The sequence below is a fragment of the Mustelus asterias genome, chromosome 7 (genome assembly GCF_964213995.1).
Source record: "Mustelus asterias chromosome 7, sMusAst1.hap1.1, whole genome shotgun sequence".
Lineage (NCBI taxonomy): Eukaryota > Metazoa > Chordata > Chondrichthyes > Carcharhiniformes > Triakidae > Mustelus > Mustelus asterias.
In genome coordinates this window covers 58,415,042-58,438,452 of record NC_135807.1, presented here as the reverse complement: position 1 = coordinate 58,438,452, position 23,411 = coordinate 58,415,042, and the positions used below count along the sequence as shown (strand labels likewise).

At 44.5% G+C, this 23,411-nt stretch overlaps 1 protein-coding gene across 3 annotated transcripts in view; it reads left to right on the top strand.

Moving 5' to 3' along the window:
• Window positions 1–23,411, top strand: part of hhla1 (HHLA1 neighbor of OC90) — a 48,908-nt gene that overhangs the window by 19,449 nt on the left and 6,048 nt on the right. For 2 of the 3 annotated variants that reach the window (XM_078217055.1, XM_078217056.1), the window contains exons 5-10: window positions 7,106–7,189; window positions 7,292–7,375; window positions 9,401–9,484; window positions 13,690–13,743; window positions 14,953–15,039; window positions 22,097–22,186. In XM_078217055.1, the coding sequence (XP_078073181.1) occupies window positions 7,106–7,189; window positions 7,292–7,375; window positions 9,401–9,484; window positions 13,690–13,743; window positions 14,953–15,039; window positions 22,097–22,186 (483 nt within the window). The remainder of the gene's footprint in view (window positions 1–7,105; window positions 7,190–7,291; window positions 7,376–9,400; window positions 9,485–13,689; window positions 13,744–14,952; window positions 15,040–22,096; window positions 22,187–23,411) is intronic. The other variant, XM_078217057.1, reaches the window with a different exon arrangement.

Genomic DNA, 23,411 nt, shown 5'->3' with positions numbered 1-23,411 from the left:
GTGTGGTGTCGTGGTCACTGTTCTCCTGAAGGCTGGGTAGTTTGCTGCGGACAATGGTCTGTTTGAGGTTGCGTGGTTGTTTGAAGGCAAGAAGTGGGGGTGTGGGGATGGCCTTGGCAAGATGTTCGTCTTCATCAATGACATGTTGAAGGCTCCGGAGGAGATGCCGTAGCTTCTCCGCTCCGGGGAAGTACTGGACGACGAAGGGTACTCTGTCCACCGTGTCCCGTGTTTGTCTTCTGAGGAGGTCGGTGCGGTTTTTCACTGTGGCGCGTCGGAACTGTTGATCGATGAGTCGAGCGTCATATCCTGTTCTTATGAGGGCATCTTTCAGCGTCTGGAGGTGTCTGTTGCGATCCTCCTCATCCGAGCAGATCCTGTGTATTCGCAGGGCTTGTCCGTAGGGGATGGCTTCTTTAACGTGTTTAGGGTGGAAGCTGGAGAAGTGGAGCATCATGAGGTTTCCGTGGGCTTGCGGTATAGTGAGGTGCTGAGGTGACCGTCCTTAATGGAGATGCGTGTGTCCAAGAATACAACCGATTCCGGAGAGTAGTCTATGGTGAATCTGATGGTGGGATGGAACTTGTTGATGTCATCATATAGTTGTTTCAGTGATTGCTCACCATGACTCCAAAGGAAGAAAATGTCATCGATGTATCTAGTGTATAGCATCGGTTGAAGGTCCTGTGCGGTGAAGAAGTCTTGTTCGAACCTGTGCATGAAGATGTTGGTATATTGAGGTGCAAATTTGGTCCCCATGGCTGTTCCGTGTGTCTGGATGAAGAACTGGTTCTTGAAGGTGAAGACATTGTGGTCCAGGATGAAGCGGATGAGTTGTAAAATTGCATCTGGGAACTGGCAGTTGATGGCATTGAGTACTGAGGCCGTTGCAGCAATGCCATCATCGTGGGGGATGCTGGTGTAGAGTGCCGAGACATCCATTGTGACGAGGAGTGCTCCGCACACATGAGGATGGCCTAAACCGGAATGTTGGATTTATGTCACATTATCAGTAACCCCCACAGCTTGCCTCCTGAACTTGCAGAATTTCACTAGCTGTTCTGTCTGGAGACAATACACATCTCTTTAACCTGTGTTTAATGTTCCCTCCACCCACATTGTCTGTCCATTTAAGACCTGGCTGGCTGTAGGATTCGCATTCTAATCAGTATTCTGCAACTTGATTCTGTCTGTTTGCACTGTTTGAGAGCAGATTTCCACTCCATCTGACGAAGGAGCAGTGCTCCGAAAGCTTATGGTATTTGCTACCAAATAAACCTGTTGGACTTTAACCTGGTGTTGTGAGACTTCTTACATTGCAGCAGGCCAAGGAGCGACATGTGGGCATGGGAGCAGGATCGTGTGTTAAAATGGCAAGCAACCGGAAGGTCAGGGTCCTGATTGAGCACAATCCATTTTAACACATGATCCTGCTCCCACGCCCACATGTGTGTCCTTGGCCTGCTGCAATGTTCCAGTGAAGCTCAACGCAAACTGGAGGAGCAGCATCTCATCTTCCGGCTAGGCACTTTACAGCCTTCCGGTCTCAACATCGAATTCAACAACTTCAGATGATTCACTCTACCCCACCTCGGCCCCCTTTGTTTTCATTCTATTTTATTTAATTTTCTGCTGTTCTCTACCTTTTATTTCTTTATTGTCCTTCTTCATTTTTCTCCCCCCAACTCTTTCCCCCTACTTTGTCCCCCTACTTTATCCCCTTCCCTTACCTTTGCTCCCCCTTTGCTTCCCCTTTTCTAAATTTTACCTCTGTCCCCTCCATTTCTCCCTCCCCCAACATCTTCATCTGTCACAGTTTATCCTCTGATTTTAGCTTCTCTGCTGTTTGGCCATTCACACCCTTTATTCTCTCTGTGGACAGCTATTAGCAGTCTTTCCCCTGGTTTTTATGGCTATGACTCATCTTTCATTCCCTCCCCCTGCAGTATAAATATCTCCCACTTTCTATGCCTTTTAGCTTTGACAAAGGGTCACCTGGACTCAAAACGTCAGCTCTTCTCTCCTTACAGATGCTGCCTGACCTGCTGAGATTTTCCAGCATTTCCTCTTATGGTTTAAAATAAAATTGAGTTGCTAGAGAAATCAGTGCTCTATTGAAAGGACAAGTAAACATTTGTTAGAAACTGCGAGCCCACATTTTAGCCCAGGCCAAAATGGAAACTCAGTGGATTTTCAAATTGGGGGTGGAAAATGGGAAAATAGAATGGTATCTAGTTCTGCTGTTACTTTGCCCCTACCAGTTTCTGCCGAGGGGATCATAGAGCATAGGCAAATCTTCTATAGGCCTTTCAGTACATACATCCAGCCCCTTTCCCACCACCAATATCAATGTATCTGGGGGAATTCCTCTATCCATATTTATAATCCATATTTATAATATTTATAAAACTTGACCTCCTCTTGCAAAATAAGGAAGGGCAGGTGACAGAAGTGTTAGTGAGGGATCACTTTGGGACCAGTGATCATAATTCTATTAGTTTTAAGATAGCTATGGAGAATGATAGGTCCGTCCCAAAAGTTAATATTCTAAATTGGGGCAAGGCCAATTTTGATGGTATCAGGCAGGAACTTTCAAAAGTTAATTGGGGGAGTCTGTGGGAAGGAAAAGGGACGTCTGGTAAGTGGCATGCTTTCAAAAGTGTGTTAACCAGGGTTCAGGGTAAACACATTCCTCTTAGACTGAAGGGCAAGGCTGGCAGAAGTCGGGAACCGTGGATGACTCGGGATATTGAGGCCCTGGTCAAGAAGAAGAAAGAGGCACATGACGTGCATAGGCAGCTGGGACCAAGTGAATCCCTTGAAGAGTATAGGGGGTGTAGGAGTAGAGTTAAGAGAGAAATCAGGAGGGCAAAAAGGGGCCACAAAATTGTTTTGGCAGATAAGGCAAAGGAGAATCCAAAGAGCTTCTACAAATACATAAAGGGCAAAAGAGTAACAAGGGAGAGAGTAGGGCCTCTTAAGGATCAACAAGGTCATCTATGTGCGGATTCACAAGAGATGGGTGAGATCCTAAATTAATATTTCTCATCAGTATTTACTGTTGAGAAAAACATGGATGTTAGAGAACTTGGGGAAATAAATATTGATGTCTTGAGAAGTGTACATATTACAGAGAAGGAGGTGCTGGAAGTCTTAAAGCTCATCAAGGTAGATAAATCTGCGGGACCTGATGAGGTATATCCCAGAACGTTGTGGGAGGCTAGGGAGGAAATTGTGGGTCCCCAAGCAAAGATATTTGAATCATCGATAGTCCGTGTGAGGTGCCTGAAGATTGGAGAGTGGCAAATGTTGTGCCTTTGTTTAAAAAGGGCTGCAGGGAAAAGCCTGGGAACTACAGGCCAGTGAGCCTCACATCTGTGGTGGGTAAATTGTTGGAAGGTATTTTGAGAGACAGGATCTACAGGCATTTAGAGATGCAAGGACTGATTAGGGACAGTCAGCATGGCTTTGTGAGTGGAAAATCATGTCTCACAAATTTGATTGAGTTTTTTGAAGGGGTAACCAAGAAGGTAGATGAGGGCAGTGCTGTTGATGTTGTCTACATGGACTTTAGCAAGGTCTTTGACAAGGTATCGCATGGTAGGTTGTTGCATGAAGTTAAATCTCACGGGATCCAGGGTGATACCTCCAGGTGAGGTATCTAAATGGATACAAAATTGGCTTCTTGACAGAAGCCAGAGGGTGGTTGTAGAGAGTTGTTTTTCAAACTGGAGGCCTGTGACCAGTGGTGTGCCTCAGGGATCAGTGCTGGGCCCACTGTTATTTGTCATTTATATTAATGATTTGGATGAGAATATAGGGTTAGTAAGTTTGCAGATGACACCAAGATTGGTTGCAAAGTGGACAGTGAAGAAAGTTATCTCCAATTGCATCGGAATCTTGATCAATTGGGCCAGTGGGCTGACGAATGACAGATGGAGTTTAATTTAGACAAATGCAAGGTGATGCATTTTGGTAGATTGAACCAGGGCAGGACTGACTCAGTTAATGGTAGGGCGTTGGGGAGAGTTACAGAACAAAGAGATCTAGGGATACATGTTCATAGCTCCTTGAAAGTGGAGTCACAGGTGGACAGAGTGGTGAAGAATGCATTCGGCATGCTTGGTTTCATCAGTCAGAACATTGAATACAGGAGTTGGGACGTTTTGTTAAAGTTGTACAAGACATTGGTAAGGCCACACTTGGAATACTGTGTGCAATTTTGGTCGTCCTATTATAGAAAGGATATTATTAAACTAGAAAGAGTGCAGAAAAGATTTACTAGGATGCTACGGGGACTTGATGGATTGAGTTATAAGGAGAGGCTGAATAGACTGGGACTTTTTTCTCTGGAGCGTAGGAGGCTGAGGGGTGACCTTATATAGGTCTATAAAATAATGAGGGGCACAGACAAGGTAGATAGTCAATGGGCCCGATTTTACCATTTAGAGACTAAGTGCCGGGTGCGGGCGTCAAATAGATCCGAGCCCGGAGGCCGCACTGCAGCGCGCCCATACGCTTTTTTCCGGCGCTTGTCCAGTGGGCGGGGCCTAGCGCCGCTGGAACAATAAAATCTGACAGAATGCATCCGGGCGCGAAAAAAAAAGCAGAGAGCCTCTCTGCCGTTCATCCTCTGGTCGGGGGGTGGGGGGGGAGGAGGGTGGGGTGGGAGGAGGGGAGAGGGTGTGACTTATCATCCCCTGGGGGCGGGGGGGGAGAGGGGGTGTGACGTCTCATCCTCTGGTCGGGGGATTCCGCTGCCTGTCTGCGGCCGATCCCTCCTGGCACCATCACTGGTACACTACCAGCCACAGATTACTCTTTCCTGCAGGTGCGAGAGAGCGGGAGAGATGGCTGTGGCTGGTAGTGTACCAGTGATGGTGCCAGGAGGGATCGGCCGCAGACAGGCAGCGGAACCCCCCCGACCAGAGGATGAGAGTCACACCCCCTCTCTCCCCCCCCCCCCACACAATGGGATGATACGTCCACCCCTCTCCCCTCTCACCCCCCCACCACTCAGGGGATGAGACGTCACAGCCCCTCTCCCCTCCCACTGTCCCCGCAAGAGGGCGATGTGGGCCCGCCCCCTCTCCTCATCCCCCCTCCCACCAGAGTTCCAACTAGGCCCGCCCCCCCCTCCTCCGGCAGATGCTAGCGGACCTGTGTGAAGCCCGGTCACTTCGGCCGTGGCTCGAAGTCAGTGTCCAGGAACGTGCTGCAGGCTGTCGAAGGACTGAAGGTGAGCGGGAAGGATGGCGGAGGGAGACCACGATCGAGGTAGGTTAGGGGTGTGCTCTGCTGGGGGGGCCTGCCCCTCAGAGGGGCCCGATCCCGGTGGGGGTGGTCTGCCGGGGTGGTTAGAGGGGGTGTCCGCGAAGGGTGGGCCTCGGCGATTCCCCTGCCGAATAAAAGTACAAGTTGGACTTTTATTTATCAGGTCGGTAAAGGCGCGGACACGAATTGGGCCGAACGCTGGTAAAGGGGGAATTGATGGTAAAGTTGGGCGCGAGCTTCATTAAGTCGATTTAAATGCATGCAAATGCATTTAAATCGTCGCGCCGGCCGATTTGGGCACGCACCGGAACGGCGCCCGAATCGTCTGTTGGTAAAGGCGCGATCCGCTAGGAATTGGGTGCAGATCACGGCATAGGCCCGACACCCAACTTTACCGCCATTCGCACCCGTTTTCAGGCGCGAAGGTTTGGTCAAATCGGGCCCAATATCTTTTCCCAAAGATAGGGGAGTCTAAAACTAGAGGGTATAGGTTTAAGGTGAGAGGGGAGAGATACAAAAGTGTCCAAAGGGGCAATTCTTTCACACAGAGGGTGGTGAGTGTCTGGAACAAGCTGCCAGAGGTAGTAGCAGAGGCAGGTACAATTTTATCTTTTAAAAAGCATTTAGATAGTTACATGGGTACGATGGGTATAGAAGTATATGGGCTAAATGTGGGCAATTGGGATTAGTTTAGGGGTTTTGTAAAGAAAAAGGGCGGCATGGACAAGTTGGGCCGAAGGGCCTGTTTCTATGCTGTAAACCTCTGTGACTCTATGACTCCATATTTATAATGAAAACTGCTCAAGTAAATTGGTCATTCTGGGATTATACCTCATTCCCTAAGGAGCATTATTGGACCAGGGTCCATAAAGCAGCTCTGCCCAAATATCAACCTTGCCAACAAAGCCAGAAACAAAGTTACGGTTAACATGATGGGAGCAGCTAGTTACTGAGTCAGGGCTGGAGCTAGATCCGGATACTATACATTATGGAATGGGGGTGAAATATATGGTTAAGATATTGGAAGTCAGAATAGGACAGCAAGGCCAAACACTGAACACAAGAGGTAGTTTTATTATTTTAAAACATATTGCCCAAAGGATGTGCAGGTTAAGTTGATTGGCCATGGGAAATTGCCCCTTAATATCCCAAGATATATAGGTTAGAGGGATTAGCAGGGTAAATAGGTAGGGTTACAGGGATAGGGCCTGGGTAAGAGTCGGTGCAGACTCGATGGGCGGAATGGTCTTCTGCACTGTAGGGATTCTATACTTAGACTCATTTCTTTCGCAGTCAGCCAGGGATTTGGAAGAATTAGAAGAGGTTTAGTACAGTTAAGCGTGGGCCTTGGAGCCGCAAGATTCCACAAGGATGGGGAGCATTAGCATGGAGGAAAAAAGCTTCAATATTATTATAAATTAATATATAAAAATTAAATATACAACATTTAACATACAAAATATAACTACTAAAATGTTAATATGAGAACTCCAACCAGAGAAATACAGTTAAGAAATGAAGATGGGGGTTAAAGTGACGGAGGAATCTCTGAAAGCAGTTATATGGTCATGTATGGCTGCACAATTGGTGATACATTTATACAGACATTTTCCATTCTAAATGTGCTTTGGAATTCATGATGAGAAATAATTGACAAAATAAGACAAAAATGTCACAGACAGATGCGCAATGCAGATGGGAAGCATGCACAGATATACATTTTTTATATGTTTTACGCATAGATAGGCATTTAAGTTTGGAGTTATATTGGGAATCATATGCACTTTCTGCATAAATGCACATTTTAATTTTACATCTAAACTATTCACAGGAAATCAACAGTTCTTCTCATTGCTCAGTGTCACTTCCCATAGCTCCTTTGCACTCCATAAGGTGTCAATTCTCATTTATAACAGTAAGTACTCAATCGCAGTGTTTCATTGTACTTGGTCACAGTTTCCTACTCTTGTGAAAGCTGCAGTGACATTGACCGACATTCGTATTTATTTACCTGCAGTTTCCAGCTTCTGGAATATTGATCCCTCGATTTTCCCAATGAAATATTGCTACTGCTTAAACAACAGAACAAATGACTTGACAGGTTAGTGCTTTGTGTCTAAAGAACTATTCCTAGTCTACAGAGACATCTATTAACATAATAGACATTAAATTACAAAACTCCTTAAAGGGAACGAGGTTAGGAGGAAAACTGAAGCAGAATTGCGTTGATTTATGACATTTAATGGTCTGTAGCTCAGGAGGGGACTTAAATGATGTGGATCCCAGAAAACATTTTAGAACTTTCAGCTTGCTCATCAGTCATCTGCAAGGTGCAATTTAAAGCCCATAAATTTCGAACAAAGTATTGCCTGCAGTCAAGGCACATTAGGGATAATTTCTCTGAGACCAGCAAAATAAAGGAAATGAGATTTTAGTCAGTTGGTAGTACAGAACTTGTGTATTGCTGAAAAAAAGACATTTTTGTTGAAGATTTTGTCTTGCATTCATCAGAACATTCGCAAGCCATTCCCTCAAGTTGGTCTTCTTGCGAATGTTCTGATGAGTGCAAGACAAAAAGCTTCAGCAAAAATGTCTCTATTCTTCAGGAAAGGAGTATATTATATTAAGTATCTACTTCCTTTCTGGTAACTTGTATTTTTGTGGGTGACCTCACACAGGAGGCCAGGGTCTGCTGCTACAACATGCAGTTGGGCTACGTGACCCAAAACACTGAGTTTCCAGCCCTCCCTCCGGATTATTAGGCTGGATTATCCGCACAACCCGCCGCATCTTTTGAAGCAGCAGAGGCAGCCTGCTATGGGACCTTCTATTCTTGATGTTGTCAATGGGGTTTCCTGGGAAATCTGCGGTGGGGTGCGCTGACAGTGGGACCAGAAGATCCCGCTGGTGTGAATAGCTGGAAATCTCCGTCCTGTATGTTTCATCACTTTCAGTTTTGTCTCAAGGAGCTGAGACTAACTCCTTGTTCATATTAACCTTAATATCCATACACTCAAATAGAATAAACACTTATACTTTCAGCCCATTGAGATTGTGTCAGCTCTTTGAAAGGGCTATTCAGTTAATCCTACTCCCACATGGTATCCCGAAAGCCCAACTAAAATTTCCTTTTCTATATATATATATCTATAAATTCCTTTTTTGAACTTACTATGGAATTTACTTCCACATGCAATGCGTTCCAGATCATAACAATTTGCTATTGATAAAACAATCTATTTTGTCTCTTCTGGGTGTTTTTTGGTAATTATCTAAAATCTTTGTCCTCTGACCTACCCTGCTAATGGAGTTACTTTTATTTGTCCTATCTAAACTTATCATCATTTTCATTCCCTCTATTAAATTCCCCCCTATGTTACTTGCTCAATGGAGATTAATCCCAGCTCCTCTAGTGTCTCCAAATAACTCAAGTCCCTCGATGGTGGATAAGAGACTTGAGATAAACTATGAACTCACTTATAGAATGATATGCAACATTACAAATGTAGGAATACTTGCAATGCCATGAAACTCAAATCCACATGTGGATAGTGCTGTGCACTCCTGGGTCGTCTTCCTCCTCCTCCCTCAGGTACCATGCCCTAAGAGGGCATTGGTGACAATGGAGACCATTGGATTGATCCATGATTATGTTTGGCTATGTTCTGCAGTGGTTTTCCATTGCCTTCTACAGAGTGGCTGACAAGGAAACTCTCCTGCTATTACTGCCTGCCATCAGGCGTTTTGGGAGGATTTATCGGCTGGTAATCAACTTGGTCAATCAGATTGCAAACACACCTTCTGTGATCATCAAGTCTTGATGTGGGATGTGGAAGCAAGGCTTCTACCACTTGTGCCACAGCACCTCATCAGGGCCACAGATATGTCAAAACCTAAGTGCCTACCGGTATTTTATTCCCGTAATGATCTAGTGCACATTGACAGCTTAATTCATGATTTGGGACTTCTAGTTGTGTTGTCTGAGCTCTTTAATGTGTGATAGTTTATTAGGTAGGTGGTAAGGAAGAACAGATTAATTAAATTTACATAAACATTGCATTGTTCACACATGCAAGTCAGCAATTCACGAATATGTAGAGATATCCTTATATGTTCTTTTTTACAGATTACACTGCCGTTGTAGTCGACTTTATGGGGAATACCACCAGTTTCTTCAAGGAGATTTTTAAATCCAGTTCCATCCTTTATGGTTTGCTTTATTTATTTATTATTGATGTTTTAAAAATATTGAACCAAAGTTTACATTGCCACTTCTTGATTACTTTGCATTCTAACGGGATATTAGCCTGGATAAGGGAGAGAGTTAATGAAGGGGGAAAGTTAGTGATCCTGGGAATTCGGGGTGGGTTTTGTGGTCCTTGCATGGTTTGAAATTAATTTCATTATTGCCACTCTACCAGTGTTTGAGATTAGGAATAATCATAGAATCATAGAATCCCTGCAGTGCAGAAGGAGGCCATTTGGGCCATTGCGTCCACCCCAACCACAATTTAGCATGGCCAATCAACCTGACCCGCATATCTCTGGACTGTGAGAGGAAACTGGAGCACCTGGAGGAAACCCACGCAGACACGAGGAAAATGTGCAAACTCCACACAGCTAATGAGAGTAGAAACAAAACTTTATGGGGAGTAATTTTCATTGATGGCCAGGGGAGAAATTGATGGAAATTAAGGGTTACTGAAAGAGGGCAGGAAAGTGAACTTAGTGTCAGATCAGCCATGATCTGATTTAATAGCAAAGGGCTGAATGGCCTACTCCTAGTTCTTATGGTCTTATAGTCTTATGGTGACAGCTGGCTGCCTGATTTTATTAACATCATGCTGATGTCAATGTGCTACTGCCAGTTGTACACCAGCACTGAATATTAGCCCATGTATTTGTGGTTTATGGATAAGAGAAAAGTTGCAAAGTTCAGCAAGGTAAATGTACTTTTTGTCATCAATATGGTGGTTATTTACTGGAGATGACGGGCATCTCACGCTCTAGCTGAACATCCAGTGAGAGACCCTTTTGCACCTTTTAGGGAAGTCCCACTGTAATTGGGGCCACTTAGGCACTTAATTGGGCATTGATGGACCTTCTCTGGGATCAGGGACCCTGGGACCTGAAGTCCCACTGGCCAAGACTTTTGGGCCAATCAGAGGCTAGCAGCACTTTTGAACGGCCATACCACTGGGAAGGCAGTGGCTGCTGTCAGTACAACACCAACCCAAGGCCTAGTATTGTCACTGGATCCCAGCAAACACAAACCCAATAATAATTACCCACATAAGGGCATAATAATTACATAGTAATTGCCCCTGGCTGGCCTTCCCACCACAGAATTAATTAGGGTGGCATTGAGTTGGTGGCAGGCGCAACCCACCACCATCCTACCTGACTAAATGTCCCCTACTACCAAACTCGTCACAGGGGGAGGGCATTAAATTCCACCCCATGTGCAGCCTTAGAGGCCAAAATAGTGGCCATTGCATTTTCACACTTCTGCAGGTTGCACGAGACAATATATTGGTGCGGGCTTTAGGCTATACACAGTTAGTGTGAGCTCAAAGTAAATCAAATAAGCAGATTATAACATCAATAAGTCATTGCTTGGCAATCCAGAGCTTGAATATTGAATATTGAAAAAGGAGACATGCTGTCGAAATTTTTCATCTTTCACCCATCAGGACAAGAATACCAAATTTCAAAGGGAACAACAATTAAACTGAATGAGAAAAGGGAACTGAGTGGTTGGAAAGTCGGACAACAGGGGTTGCGGCAGAGTCGAACATTGGGGGAGGAGGAGTCTAACATCAGTGGGGAGCCAGACAAAGGAGTTGGGGTAGAGTTAGACATCGGAGTGGAGTCGGGCACTGGGGGGTGCGGGTGATTTGGGGATTAGGTCAGGGGGTGAGAATCGGTCCGGAAGGTTTTTATTGAATTCAAAATCCACCGTCTGTCGTGGTGGGATTCAAACCCAAGTCCCCAGAACTTCAGCTGAGCTTCTGGATTAATAGTCCATCGCCGCCCCTACTGCAAAGTAGCAACCTGAAAGGCTAACTTCAGTCTGTCTTCAATATTTCAGATACCTTAGCCTTCCAGGGTAACTTGAGGGAGACTGAGCACTTTTCAGATCTGAAAGTGGTGACCTTATGCCCACTGTATTCGATAGCATGTCATTTTTTTCAGTAATGCATCAGTAAATGTAACTGTTTTGTGACCAGCACTGCTACTTAACACTCCAGTTAGCACCGTCCCTTAATCAAACATGAGTGAGCATATGAAGTGTCAGCAGCAAGATGTTGTGGCATAGTGGTGAAAACCTTGCTTCCATATCCCACACCAGGACCACATAGTGACACAGTGGTTAGCACTGCTGCCTCCGCACCAGTGTTATGCAAATTTTCAAGTTAGTTGCTGATTGATTTCTATTGGCTATTGCTGCAATTGTACAAGTATTCAGGGCATCCTAGAATGCTTCAAAGTTGTTGAAGTCCAGAGCGAGTGGTATGAGAGCTGCTGAAGGACTTGGACCTGACTTCAAGGTTTCTGCAATTCTCCCAAGCATGGTTGTAGGAAAACACTGCAATACAGTGCCACAGGGAGGATGAACAGAGGCAACAAAGAGCTGGGCAAGCTGCTCGAAGAGGGAGGAGGGAGAGAGAGAGAAAGAGAGAGAGAAATGTTCCCTGCAGGAGGTTATATCAACCCAGTGTTTTCAGGGAGCAATTCTCTGACCTGAATCTCAGCGAGGAACAATGCCAGATGTCTACACTTTAGAGCAGATACCCTTACTGAGATCTGACACCTGCTGCAGTCAGAATTGTTCATAGCAGGACAAGGGCAGCGATTCCATTGGTCATAAAGATGAGTGTGAAGGTGAACTCTTATAAATTGCATTCTTTTCAGGCTGGAAATGCAGATATTTGCAACATCTCACAGCTTTCCCTTCATTGTTGCATAAGGGAGGTCACTGACCCTGTCATCATTTCTCTTTAAATAGACATTTCATTGTCTCACAAGAAAGCAGCAAGCAATGTGAACATAAAGGCAAAATACTGCAAATGCTGGAATCTGAAACAAAAACAGAAAATGCTGGAAAATCTCAGCAGGTCTGACAGCATCTGTGGAGAGAGAATACAGCTGGCCAGTTCTGATGAAGTGTCGTTCAAGCTCGAAATGTTGGCTCTATTCTCTCACCACAGATGCTGTCAGACCTGCTGCGATTTTTCCAGCATTTTCAGTTTTTGAAGCAATGTGAACAGGTGGTTTCCGGAGGATCGCAGGCTTCCTCACGGTGTAGGTCCTATTGATTGCCCACACATTGCTTTAGGGGTTCCATGTGTCAACTCTGAGATGTATCACAAGTAGAAGGGATTCTACTCCTTTGGTGCCCAGCTGGTATGTGACCAAATGCAGCTTATCATGCAGGCTAGTACCTGGTATCTTGGCAGCAGTCATGATTCTTCCATTCTGTTCAGTCCACTGTGCCATCTGTGCTTGAACCACCACAGCAAACCAAAGGATGGCAGTTGGGTGACAAGGGTCATCTGTGCTGACCACATGGCTGCTGATTCCATTGTGTGTGGCACACCAGCACGTGCGTACGCACACATATATATATACACACAAACACACCTGTGCATACACACACACCAGCACACGCATGCACACACAAATGCATATGCACGCACACACACATGCACAGACATACATATGCGCACATACTTGCACACACATACACATGCACGTATATACACACACACACAGGAATGGTATGGGGGCAGCTTTGACCTGAGCAACTCATCTGACTTTAACACCAGTAATTCAGCCCATTCTCCATTTATCAACTATCCCACACTCCTTATGTTATGGGCAGTATAACATCTGCTTGGTCACAAAGCAAAAAGAAAAGTTAATATAAACATTCCAAGCCAAATTTATAAATCAGAACATGCCATATTGCATTTAAATGTCGAGTAATGATGCTTGTCCAGTATAAGTTTCATTTTTGTCTCATCTATTATGAACATAAAGGGTTTGGGGACCCCAGCACTGGTGGATATCTAGTCTAATTTCCATACGTAGCTCTGTTAATGCTTTCAGGAATTAGCTGAGAGAAGCATTGAGTGGAGCTCCCAGACACTTTTTCACAAAAGGGAAAATGAGGCAGAGAGTTATCTTCAGGCCATTCTTGCTCATGTCGTGATAATTCAGAGTAACTCTGGCAATAAAGTTCACAAGGCACACAGTTGTTTCATATCATTAGTCCTTAGAGGATATCAGCTTACCTATACTGAAATATTACTTAAAAGGTTCTTGTTCCCAGTACTATTCTCTCTATCACTACCTATATTATGAGGTCCATTAATAAGGAATAGGTTAATTGAAGATTTATTTCCGTTGCAGTGAGCAAAAACGAGACAGACTGCATTTTCATCTGTGTTATGGCTGGCGTTCTGGGTAAGATGTTCATTCTTTAAATTCAAAAGCATTTTTTAAAAATGTAATGCATATTACAGGGGCTGGATCTGGTTATCCAGGGGCTGATTATCTCGTCAGTCCCAATGAAAACAATGGGCGAAATCTTACCACAAAATGGCAGCGTTGGTTTGGGCAAGGAAAATGTGTGTTTCCCTCCAGAGAAACAGGTCGGTTTTTGCTCCAGATCTTGCCACACTCTGCCGCAGAAAAACAGCTGGCCACGTTTCACGCTGTCATGGAGGAGGGCAGGACTCAGCACACCGGCAAAACTTGGCTGCACTAAGATCACCCCCCCCCAATTGGAGGCACACTGCCAGTGCCAACCTGTGTAAAGGGACAGTGTTGGGGGCATTGCCAAGCCACTGTCTGGCCATATCATAGAAACCCTACACTGCAGAAGGAGGCCATTCGGCCCATCGAGTCTGCACCGACCACAATCCCACCCAGGCCCTACCCCCACATATTTTACCCGCTAATCCCTCTAACCTACGCATCCCAGGACCCTAAGGGACAATTTTTAACCTGGCCAATCAACCTAACCCGCACATCTTTGGACTGTGGGAGGAAACCGGAGCACCCGGAGGAAACCCACGCAAACACGAGGAGAATGTGCAAACTCCACACAGACAGTGACCCGAGCCGGGAATCGAACCCGGGACCCTGGAGCTGTGAAGCAGCAGTGCTAACCACTGTGCTACCGTGCCTCTCTGCTGGGAACTGTACACTATATTTAACTTTGCATTCACGGGAGATCCCCCCCATGAGAGGTTCACATCTGTGTGAACCTGTTGTAAACAGCACCAATGGATCAGTATATGGCAGGGGGTTCATATCTGATAAGGGTGTGGGTTAATGACATTGGAATATATTCAAATTCATGTAAAGCAGGTTCATGCCCATTATTGGTGTGAATCTGATGATATCACCATCGAGGGGCGGGGAAGATCTGAAATTGCGAACTCGCTGGCGAGAACTCTGACTTCTGCATCTTGAGCCCCCGCCAGCCTTTACATGGAGGGCAAATGTGGGCTCAAGCTCGCCCACTAGATATTGTCATAATAATTCCATCCCTACCATATAAAAATATCTCAAATCATTGGAATTATTTCTGGAATGTACAGATAGGAGTCAACAAATTCATATATAGTAGTTTTAAATAATACTAATTACTTAATGTTGCTGTTTCAGAAAGAGATATGACCTCACTGTGGTTTACAAATTCACTGCAGCCAATTATAAATGAAACATTCTATGACAGAAAATCTACCACTGCTGGTCAGTACTATTACTTAATCCTGTTTATTCTTTACCGCTTATTATCACATCTCTACAGCATTGCTCAGGGGGTGTGGGGGAGGGGGGAGGGGGGAAACAAAGAAGAAGGTGAACAAATGGATTGTGTGAAGGTCAGGGTTGATAGTGATTGGGACTTGTGATGATATGTTTAAAGTTTAGTTTAGTTTATTAGTGTCACAATTAGGCTTACATTAACACTGCAGTGAAGTCGCTGTGAAAATCCCCTAGTTGCCATGCTCTGGCTCCTGTTCGGGTACATTGACGGATAATTTTTTTTAGCATGGCCGATCCACCTAACCAGCACACCTTTCAGACTGTGGGAGGAAACCGGAGCACCCAGAAGAAACCTATGCAGACACAGGGCGAACATGCAGCCTCAGCATAGACAGTGACCCAAGCTGGAAATTGAACCCAGGCCTCTGGCACTGTGAGGCCTGGGTTCAACCACTGTGGCACCGTGCCGTCCCCTTATACTATATGTGCCTACATATGCAGGGTGGCACGGTGGCACAGTGGGTTAACACTGCTGCCCCTCAACACCAGGAACCCAGGTTCGCTTCCAGCCTTGGCTGACTGTGTGGAGCTTGCACTTTTTCCCCGTGTCTGTGTGGGTTTCCTCTGGGTGCTCTGATTTCCTCCCACAGTCCAAAGATGTGCAGGTGAGATGGATTGGCCATGCAAAATTGCCCCTTGGTGTCCCAAGATGTGTAGGATGGGGGATTAGCGGGGTAAATATGTGGGATTATGGGGATAGGGTAGGAGGATGGGCCTGGGGAAAGATGCTCTGTCAAAGAGTGAGTGCAGACTCCTTCCACATCATAAGGAATCTATGATAATGTAAGATTCTCAGGTTAACGTGGGGCAGGAGACTAGCACCTCCCACACTGTGAGGTGTGTAGTCATATGATCAGAATACAGTCTAGAACTGTAAGCAGCTAGCCTGCATGGTGGAAGCTACACCAGGCAAGACCATAGTTGGAACTGTAAATAGTTAAAGCCTACCCATAAAGGCGTTTATGTTCAAACACACAAGCCTCAAAAGCTCTTGAATCATAGAATTGTAGAATCCTTACAGTGCAGAAGGAGGCCATTTGGCCCATTAAGCCTGCATCAACAACAATCCCACTCAGGCCCTTTTTCCCATAACCCCACATATTTACTCTGCTAATCTTCCTGACACTAAGAGGCAATTTTCTATGGCCAATCCACCTAACCCGCATATCTTTGGAGTGCGGGGAGACACCGTGGCACCCGAAGGAAACCCACGCTGATACAGGGAGAACATGCAAACTCCATACAGACGTGTCCTGGTGTCAGAATTAAACCCGTGGCTCTGGTGCTGTGAGGCAGCAGTGCTAACCACTGTGCCACTGTGCTGCCCACAAATGAGCTACCCCATTCAATAAGCTACCACCACTGCAACATAAGGAACCCGTATTAAATACATAAAATGGTAAGACTAAAGCAGGATGGGGAATGAACATCAAGGTAAGGGTAGAATCTGCTGGGAGTGAGATCCAGAAGGTAAAGCCTGAAAGACCAAGGCTCAGATTGGCAGTTCAGCAACCGAGTAGCAGGATATTTGCCAGCAGCTGTTATTAATCGAGGGTAGCACATGCTTGTGTTTTTTAACCTTTAGTGGTTTGGTTGTGTGTTTAGTATTATAGTGGTGAGATTTTATAAGATGATTCAGTTCTGGGCTGTTTCTTTAATTCAAGGTAAAATTGAACAATGTGATCTATTCTGATTGCTGCACAACAACAAACTGATGTGTGTTACGGGTAATGTATTAGCATGGATAGAGGATTGGTTAACGAACAGAAAGCAAAAAGTGGGGGTAAATGGGTGTTTTTCTGGTTGGCGATCAGTGACTAGTGGTGTGCCTCAGGGATCAGTGTTGGGACTGCAATCGTTTACGATTTACATAGGTGATTTGGAGTTGGGGACCAAGTGTAGTGTGTCAAAATTCACAGATGACACTAAGATGGGTGGAAGAGCAAAGTGTGCGGAGGACGCTGAAAGTCTGCAGAGGGATATAGATAGTCTAAGTGAGTGGGCGAGGGTCTGGCAGATGGAGTACAATGTTGGTAAATGTGAGGTCATCCATTTTGGTCGGAATAACAGCAAAATGGACTATTATTTAAATGGTAAAAAATTGCAGCATGCTGCTGAGCAGAGGGACTTGGGTGTCCTTGTGCAGGAATCTCAAGGAGTTGGTTTGCAGGTGCAGCAGGTAATTAAGAAGACAAATTGAATTTTGTCCTTTATTGCTAGGGGAATGGAGTTTAAAAACAGCGAGGTTATGTTGCAGTTGTATAAGGTGAGGCCACACCTGGAGTACTGTGTACAGTTTTGTCTCCTTACTTGAGAAAGGATATACTGGCAGTGGAGGGAGTGCAGAGGAGATTCACTAGGTTGATTCCGGAGTTGAGAGTGTTAGCTTATGAGGAGAGACTGAGTAGACTGGGGCTATACTCATTGGAATTCAGAAGAATGAGGGCAGATCTGATAGAAACATATAAGATTATGAAGGGAATAGATAAGATAGAAGCAGGGAAGTTGTTTCCACTGGCGGGTGAAACTAGAACTAGGGGGCATAGCCTCAAAATAAGGGGAAGCAGATTGAGGACTGAGTTGAGGAGGAACTTCTTCACACAAAGGGTTGTGAATCTGTGGAATTCCCTGCCCAGTGAAGCAGTTGAGGCTACCTCATTGAATGTTTTTAAGGCAAGGATAGATAAATTTTTGAACAGTAAAGGAATTAAGGGTTATGGTGAGCAGGCAGGTAAGTGGAGGTGAGTCCACGAAAAAATCAGCCATGATCTTATTGAATGGCGGAGCAGACTCGAGGGGCCAGATGGCCTACTCCTGCTCCTAGTTCTTATGTTCTGGTTGCTATGGAGCCTAGAGGCCCAAACTGAGACTTACTGAGAGCAAGAAGTAAAATGTTCACACCTGACAAAAATGGGAGGAGCAGTTGGGTTGACAGTGAATAGACTTTCCGGGCAGGATTTTACAGTCTTGCTTGTCTCCAAGCTGTAAAATCCTGCCCAAGGTCAATGGACCTTTTCATGGTCTGTCCCTCACCCACTCCGATTCCCATGGAGGGCAGGATGGTAAAAGTCCAGCCATAGGCATAAAGCGAGAGAGAGAACTGACTCACAGAGAAAAGGGGCTGCAGCCAGAATGGCCAGCAGAGAGGAGAAGGCTGTGTCTCCTCTGACAATGGGGGAGGGAGAATAGTCTCTGATTGATAGGAATCACCCTGTAGCAATCTAAAACTCTGGAAGATTTGAACTGGGGAGATCAGGAGAAGAAATCACTGGAGTAGAACTCATAGCTGATAGTTGGCTTGGGAATTCTCAGGAGCCTGAGCAAGAGGACCAGCATTAAACACAAGACAGAACTCAATGAAACAGGGATATGTGAGCCCATTGAAAGCTGAAAGTGACTGAGGACTGCTTCCTATAAAAACTGTAATTGTGGAGAGCGTGGTGTAAAGTATATATGTATCTTTGGGTTATCGGTCATGTTAAGACATTTATAAAGATTCTCATACTTCCCCAAATTCTGAAAGTTTTGGATCAAGAAAATAGGTATTCTCTTAGGAATTAGAAACCAGTGATTAAGTTAGATTTTTAAATTAAATTAAAAGAAGAAATGTATGAGTTGCATTGACATTACATTATATGCTTTTCTCTTTAAGGAGTGAGTAGTGTAACAGTGTAATACCATCCTCTTGTGGTCATTTGTGTGTGTGTGTGTCTGTGTATATATAGTCAAACTTGAACAAACTAGTTTCAGTTGGTTCTTGACTTTGCAGGTGGATATAAAGCTGCCATGATATTATTTTAAAAATAACAGCAGAGTTCTGATCATGATCTGGCTAACAATTATCCCTCACCAGTTTATCTGGCAATTCATCTCTTTATGATTTGTGGCACCGTGCAGTGTGTAAAAGAACTGTTATGTTTCCCCAAACTGTAACAGTAACTACCCTTCAGAGTTACTTCATTGGCTGTAAAGCACTTTGTGTGTCTTGGGACCCTGGAAGGTGACAGCTGTTAAGTGTTACATGTCCTGCAAAGATATCACACATGATATATTTTACCAGGTAGAAACTCACCTCAGAGGTGATGATGCAGTGTCAGGCAGGAGTCAAATGAATTAGTTGTTTCAGGTTATGTTTGTTATTGTAAAAGGTTTATTAGAGAGAGAAACATATTTCAAACATTCTATTTTAATCTTACAATAATTGCTGCTAGCAATGGCCAATGACACTGCACCATTTTGTCAGTCCAACTTGTCAATGGTAGCACTCAGTTGCTCCAAAATTGGTAACTTGTATGACCTTTCCTTTAATATGTTTGTTGGGAGCAGAATACTCAGATCATAAGCTGCAGGATGAGGATAACACGAATACAGTTTGTGTTTTGTTACTGCAGAATTCTTGAGTTTCTTTCCAGATAATCCATTAGGACCACTCCAAATATTTACAAGTGAATGCATTTCGGGGACTGGCCAGCAAAGTGCATTAGAGATCTATCCCATCGCATCTAACAATTTGGATTGAATCCAGCTCTGATGTCTGGACTAAATGTTTGCTTTTCATGACAGCTGCTAAGTGTTTCTGGTGAAATTAGTCTGACAGTCTCCAATTCCCAGATCATACAAGTCCACATGCACAAAGCTACTTCCAGCTTGATACAGACTGGCACCAATTCAAAGAGATGCCACAAGCCCTGAAAGTGTAGAAATAAAAATGTGCACCACTGTATCTCATCCTGAGCCACTAAAGAGGCATCATCTTCCATTTACCATGCCTTATATCCTGCTTCGAAAATTCTAACAGGTATATTTTCCTATGTCAGCAGAAGTGAAGATATGAAATCAGTTTCTTCCCTCTGTCATTAGGTTATAGTTTCAAACCTCACTTCAGAGAGGTGAATTTATAATCCAGGTAACTCGGTATTGAGAGAGTGCTGCACTCTTGGAAGTGTCATCACAGATGGACCCTGATTGCTCTCTCAGGTGGATATGCTTTTTTATTCATTTGTGGGACATGGGCGGCACTGGCTGGCCAGCATTTATTGCCCATCCCTAATAAATCCCTATAAAGCTGCCATGAGATTATTCAAAAAATAGCATCAGAGTTCTGACCATGATCTGGCTAACAATTAGCCCTCATCCAGCATCATGAAAACAGTTTAGCTGGCAATGTGTCTCTTTATAGTTTGTGGCACCTTGCAGTGTGTAAAAGATTTGTTGTGTTTCCCTACACCGCAACAGTGACTACATTTCAAAATTACTTCATTGGTTGTAAAGCACTTTGTGTATCCTGGAAGCTGATATATAAATGCAAATCCTCGCCTTCCCTTTATCTTGCATGACCACACGCCAGTGACAACCATGTTCTCTATTTATTTCACCCCACCCAAAGATCTCTGTTGCTGCAAGCAAGACTAGGGAGGTGATTTTAAACCCACACTGCCCGTCTGTGGGAGTGGCAAGGTGGAGCTCACACGCTGAACCATGGTGCGGACATCTCCTGCCATGGAATGCATGTCCTGGGCCAAGGTCTCCACTGCAGATGTATATCCCTGCCTTAGATGAAATGCAATAACGGTTCACTAGGCCTATAGATAAATTGAGAGGATTGTAAAATGAAGCGAGATTGAATAGATTATGTCTATATTCCCTAAAATGTAGAAGAATGGGGAATCTAATTGAAATATATGAAATTCTTAAGGAGCATGACAGGTTAGATGCTAAGAGGAAATTTCCCCAGAATTTGGGGTAACGGTCTCAGAATAAGAGAGTGTTGATATAATACTGAGATAAGCAGAAACTACTTGACTCAAAGAGTTGTGAATTTTTGGATTTCACTACCCTTGAGATCCATAAATACTCAATTCATTGGCTATCTTAAAGACAGTAAGAAGTCTCACAACACCAGGTTAAAGTCCAACAGGTTTATTTGGCAGCACTAGCTTTCGGAGTCTCAAGCTCCTTCATCAGGTGAGTGAGGACTTGTGTTCACAAACAGGGCATATAAAGACACAAACTCAATTTACAAGATAATGGTTGGAATGCGAGTCTTTACAGGTAATCAAGTCTTAAAGGTACAGACAATGTGAGCGGAGAGAGGGCCAAGCACAGGTTAAAGAGGTGTGTATTGTCTCCAGCCAGGACAGTTAGTGAGATTTTGCAAGCCCAGACAAGTCATGGGGGTTATAGATAGCGTGACATGAACCCAAGATCCCAGTTGAGGCCGTCCTCATGTGTGCGGAACTTGGCTATCAGTTTCTGCTCAGCAATTCTGTGTTATCGTGTGTCATGAAGGCCGCCTTGGAGAATGCTTACCCGAAGATCAGAGGGTAAGATCAACCGGGATCTTGGGTTCATGTCACACTATCTGTAACCCCCATGACTTGCCTGGACTTGCAAAATCTCGCTAACTGTCCTGGCTAGAGACAATACACATCGCTTTAACCTATGCTTAACCCTCTCTCCACTCACATTGTCTGTACCTTTAAGACTTGACTAACTGTAAAGACTTGCATTCCAACCATCATCTTGTAAATTGAGTTTGTGTCTTTATATGCCCTGTTTGTGAACACAAGTCCTCACTCACCTGATGAAGGAGCTTGAGACTCCGAAAGCTAGTGCTGCCAAATAAACCTGTTGGACTTTAACCTGGTGTTGTGAGACTTCTTACTGTGCTTACCCCAGTCCAACGCCGGCATTTCCACATCATGGCTATCTTAAAGAGACAGAGATCTAGAGATTTTTGTGTATTAAGGGTAAGAGGATGAGTGTGAGAAGATTGAGTTCAGATAGAATATCAGCAAGGATCTTAATGAAGGGTGAACCAGGCTCAGAAGGTCAAAAGACCTGCTCCTACTCTAATACTCTTATAATGACATGGCAAGTAAACCTAAAGCCTGTGTAACTGTCATCAGTCCTCTCCGTGCACACAAATTAAGTTAAAGCCTACGTAAAACTGTTTGAAAAACAGATGTCTATTGTATTTTAGCATCACCAACCATTTCCACATTCATCACATCAGTTTCAGAAGACCTCCAAAGGATGATGACAACCACATTGGAGACACAGCCTTCCACAGGTGAGGTTCCATTGTTCCACTGCAGATTTGGAATGATTAACCTGACACTATCCTGAGAGAAAAGGAATACCTCCTCACCATGAGCACCGAATGAAATTCCAAATCTGAATTAGATTAATCCAATATTATCCAAAAAATCCAAATCTTTGCTGGAAACTCCTCAGCGTTGATGTTGCTGCGTCAGCATTACTTCACCAGAATTGTGCTAGATGTCTCACTTTCAGGAGTAAATGGAGAGATTTATCAGCCTGCCTTTTCATTTGTGATTTTTTTCCCCCTCAAACCCCTGGAGACAGTTAGTTAAGCAAACTTCCATACATAGTAAGAAATTGAAAGAAAAAAAACAATTACACATAAAAAAATAAGCATCAACAAAGGACCATCAGGTAATTCTTTAAGGAGGTAACAAGGTAACGAAGAAATTAAACAAAGGAAATCCAAATGAAATTTATTTGGATTTCCAGAAAGCCTTTGACAAGGTACCTTACAGGAGGCTGCTAAATAAGCTAAGAGCCAATGGTGTTCGAGGCAAGGTACTGGCATGGATAGAAGATTGGCTGACAGACAGAAGGCAGAGAGTGGGGATAAGGGGGTCATTTTTAGGTTGGCAACCAGTGACTAGTGGTGTTCCACAGGGTTCAGTGTTGGGACCACAACTTTTCACTATATACAGTAATGATCTGGAAGATGGAATTGAGGGCATGGTTGCTAAATTTGCAGATGATACAAAGATATGTAGAGGGACAGGTAGTGTTGAGGAAGTGGGGAGACTGCAGAATGACATGGACAGGTTAGGAGAGTGGGCAAAAAAGTGGCAGATGGAACACAATATGGCAAAGTATGCACTTTGGGCGGCACGGTAGCACAGTGGTTAGCACTGCTGCTTCACAGCTCCAGGGACCTGGGTTCGATTCCCGGCTTGGGTCACTGTCTGTTTGGAGTTTGCACATTCTCCTCGTGTCTGCGTGGGTTTCCTCCGGGTGCTCCGGTTTCCTCCCACAGTCCAAAGATGTGCGGGTTAGGTTGATTGGCCATGCCAAAAAAATTGCCCTTAGTGTCCTGGGATGCGTAGGTTAGAGGGATTAGTGGGTAAATATGTAGGGATAAGGGGGTAGGGCCTGGGTGGGATTGTGGTCGGTGCAGACTCGATGGGCCGAATGGCCTCTTTCTGTGCTGTAGGGTTTCTAAGTTTCTAAGTTTCTAAGAATAGAGGAGTAGATTATTT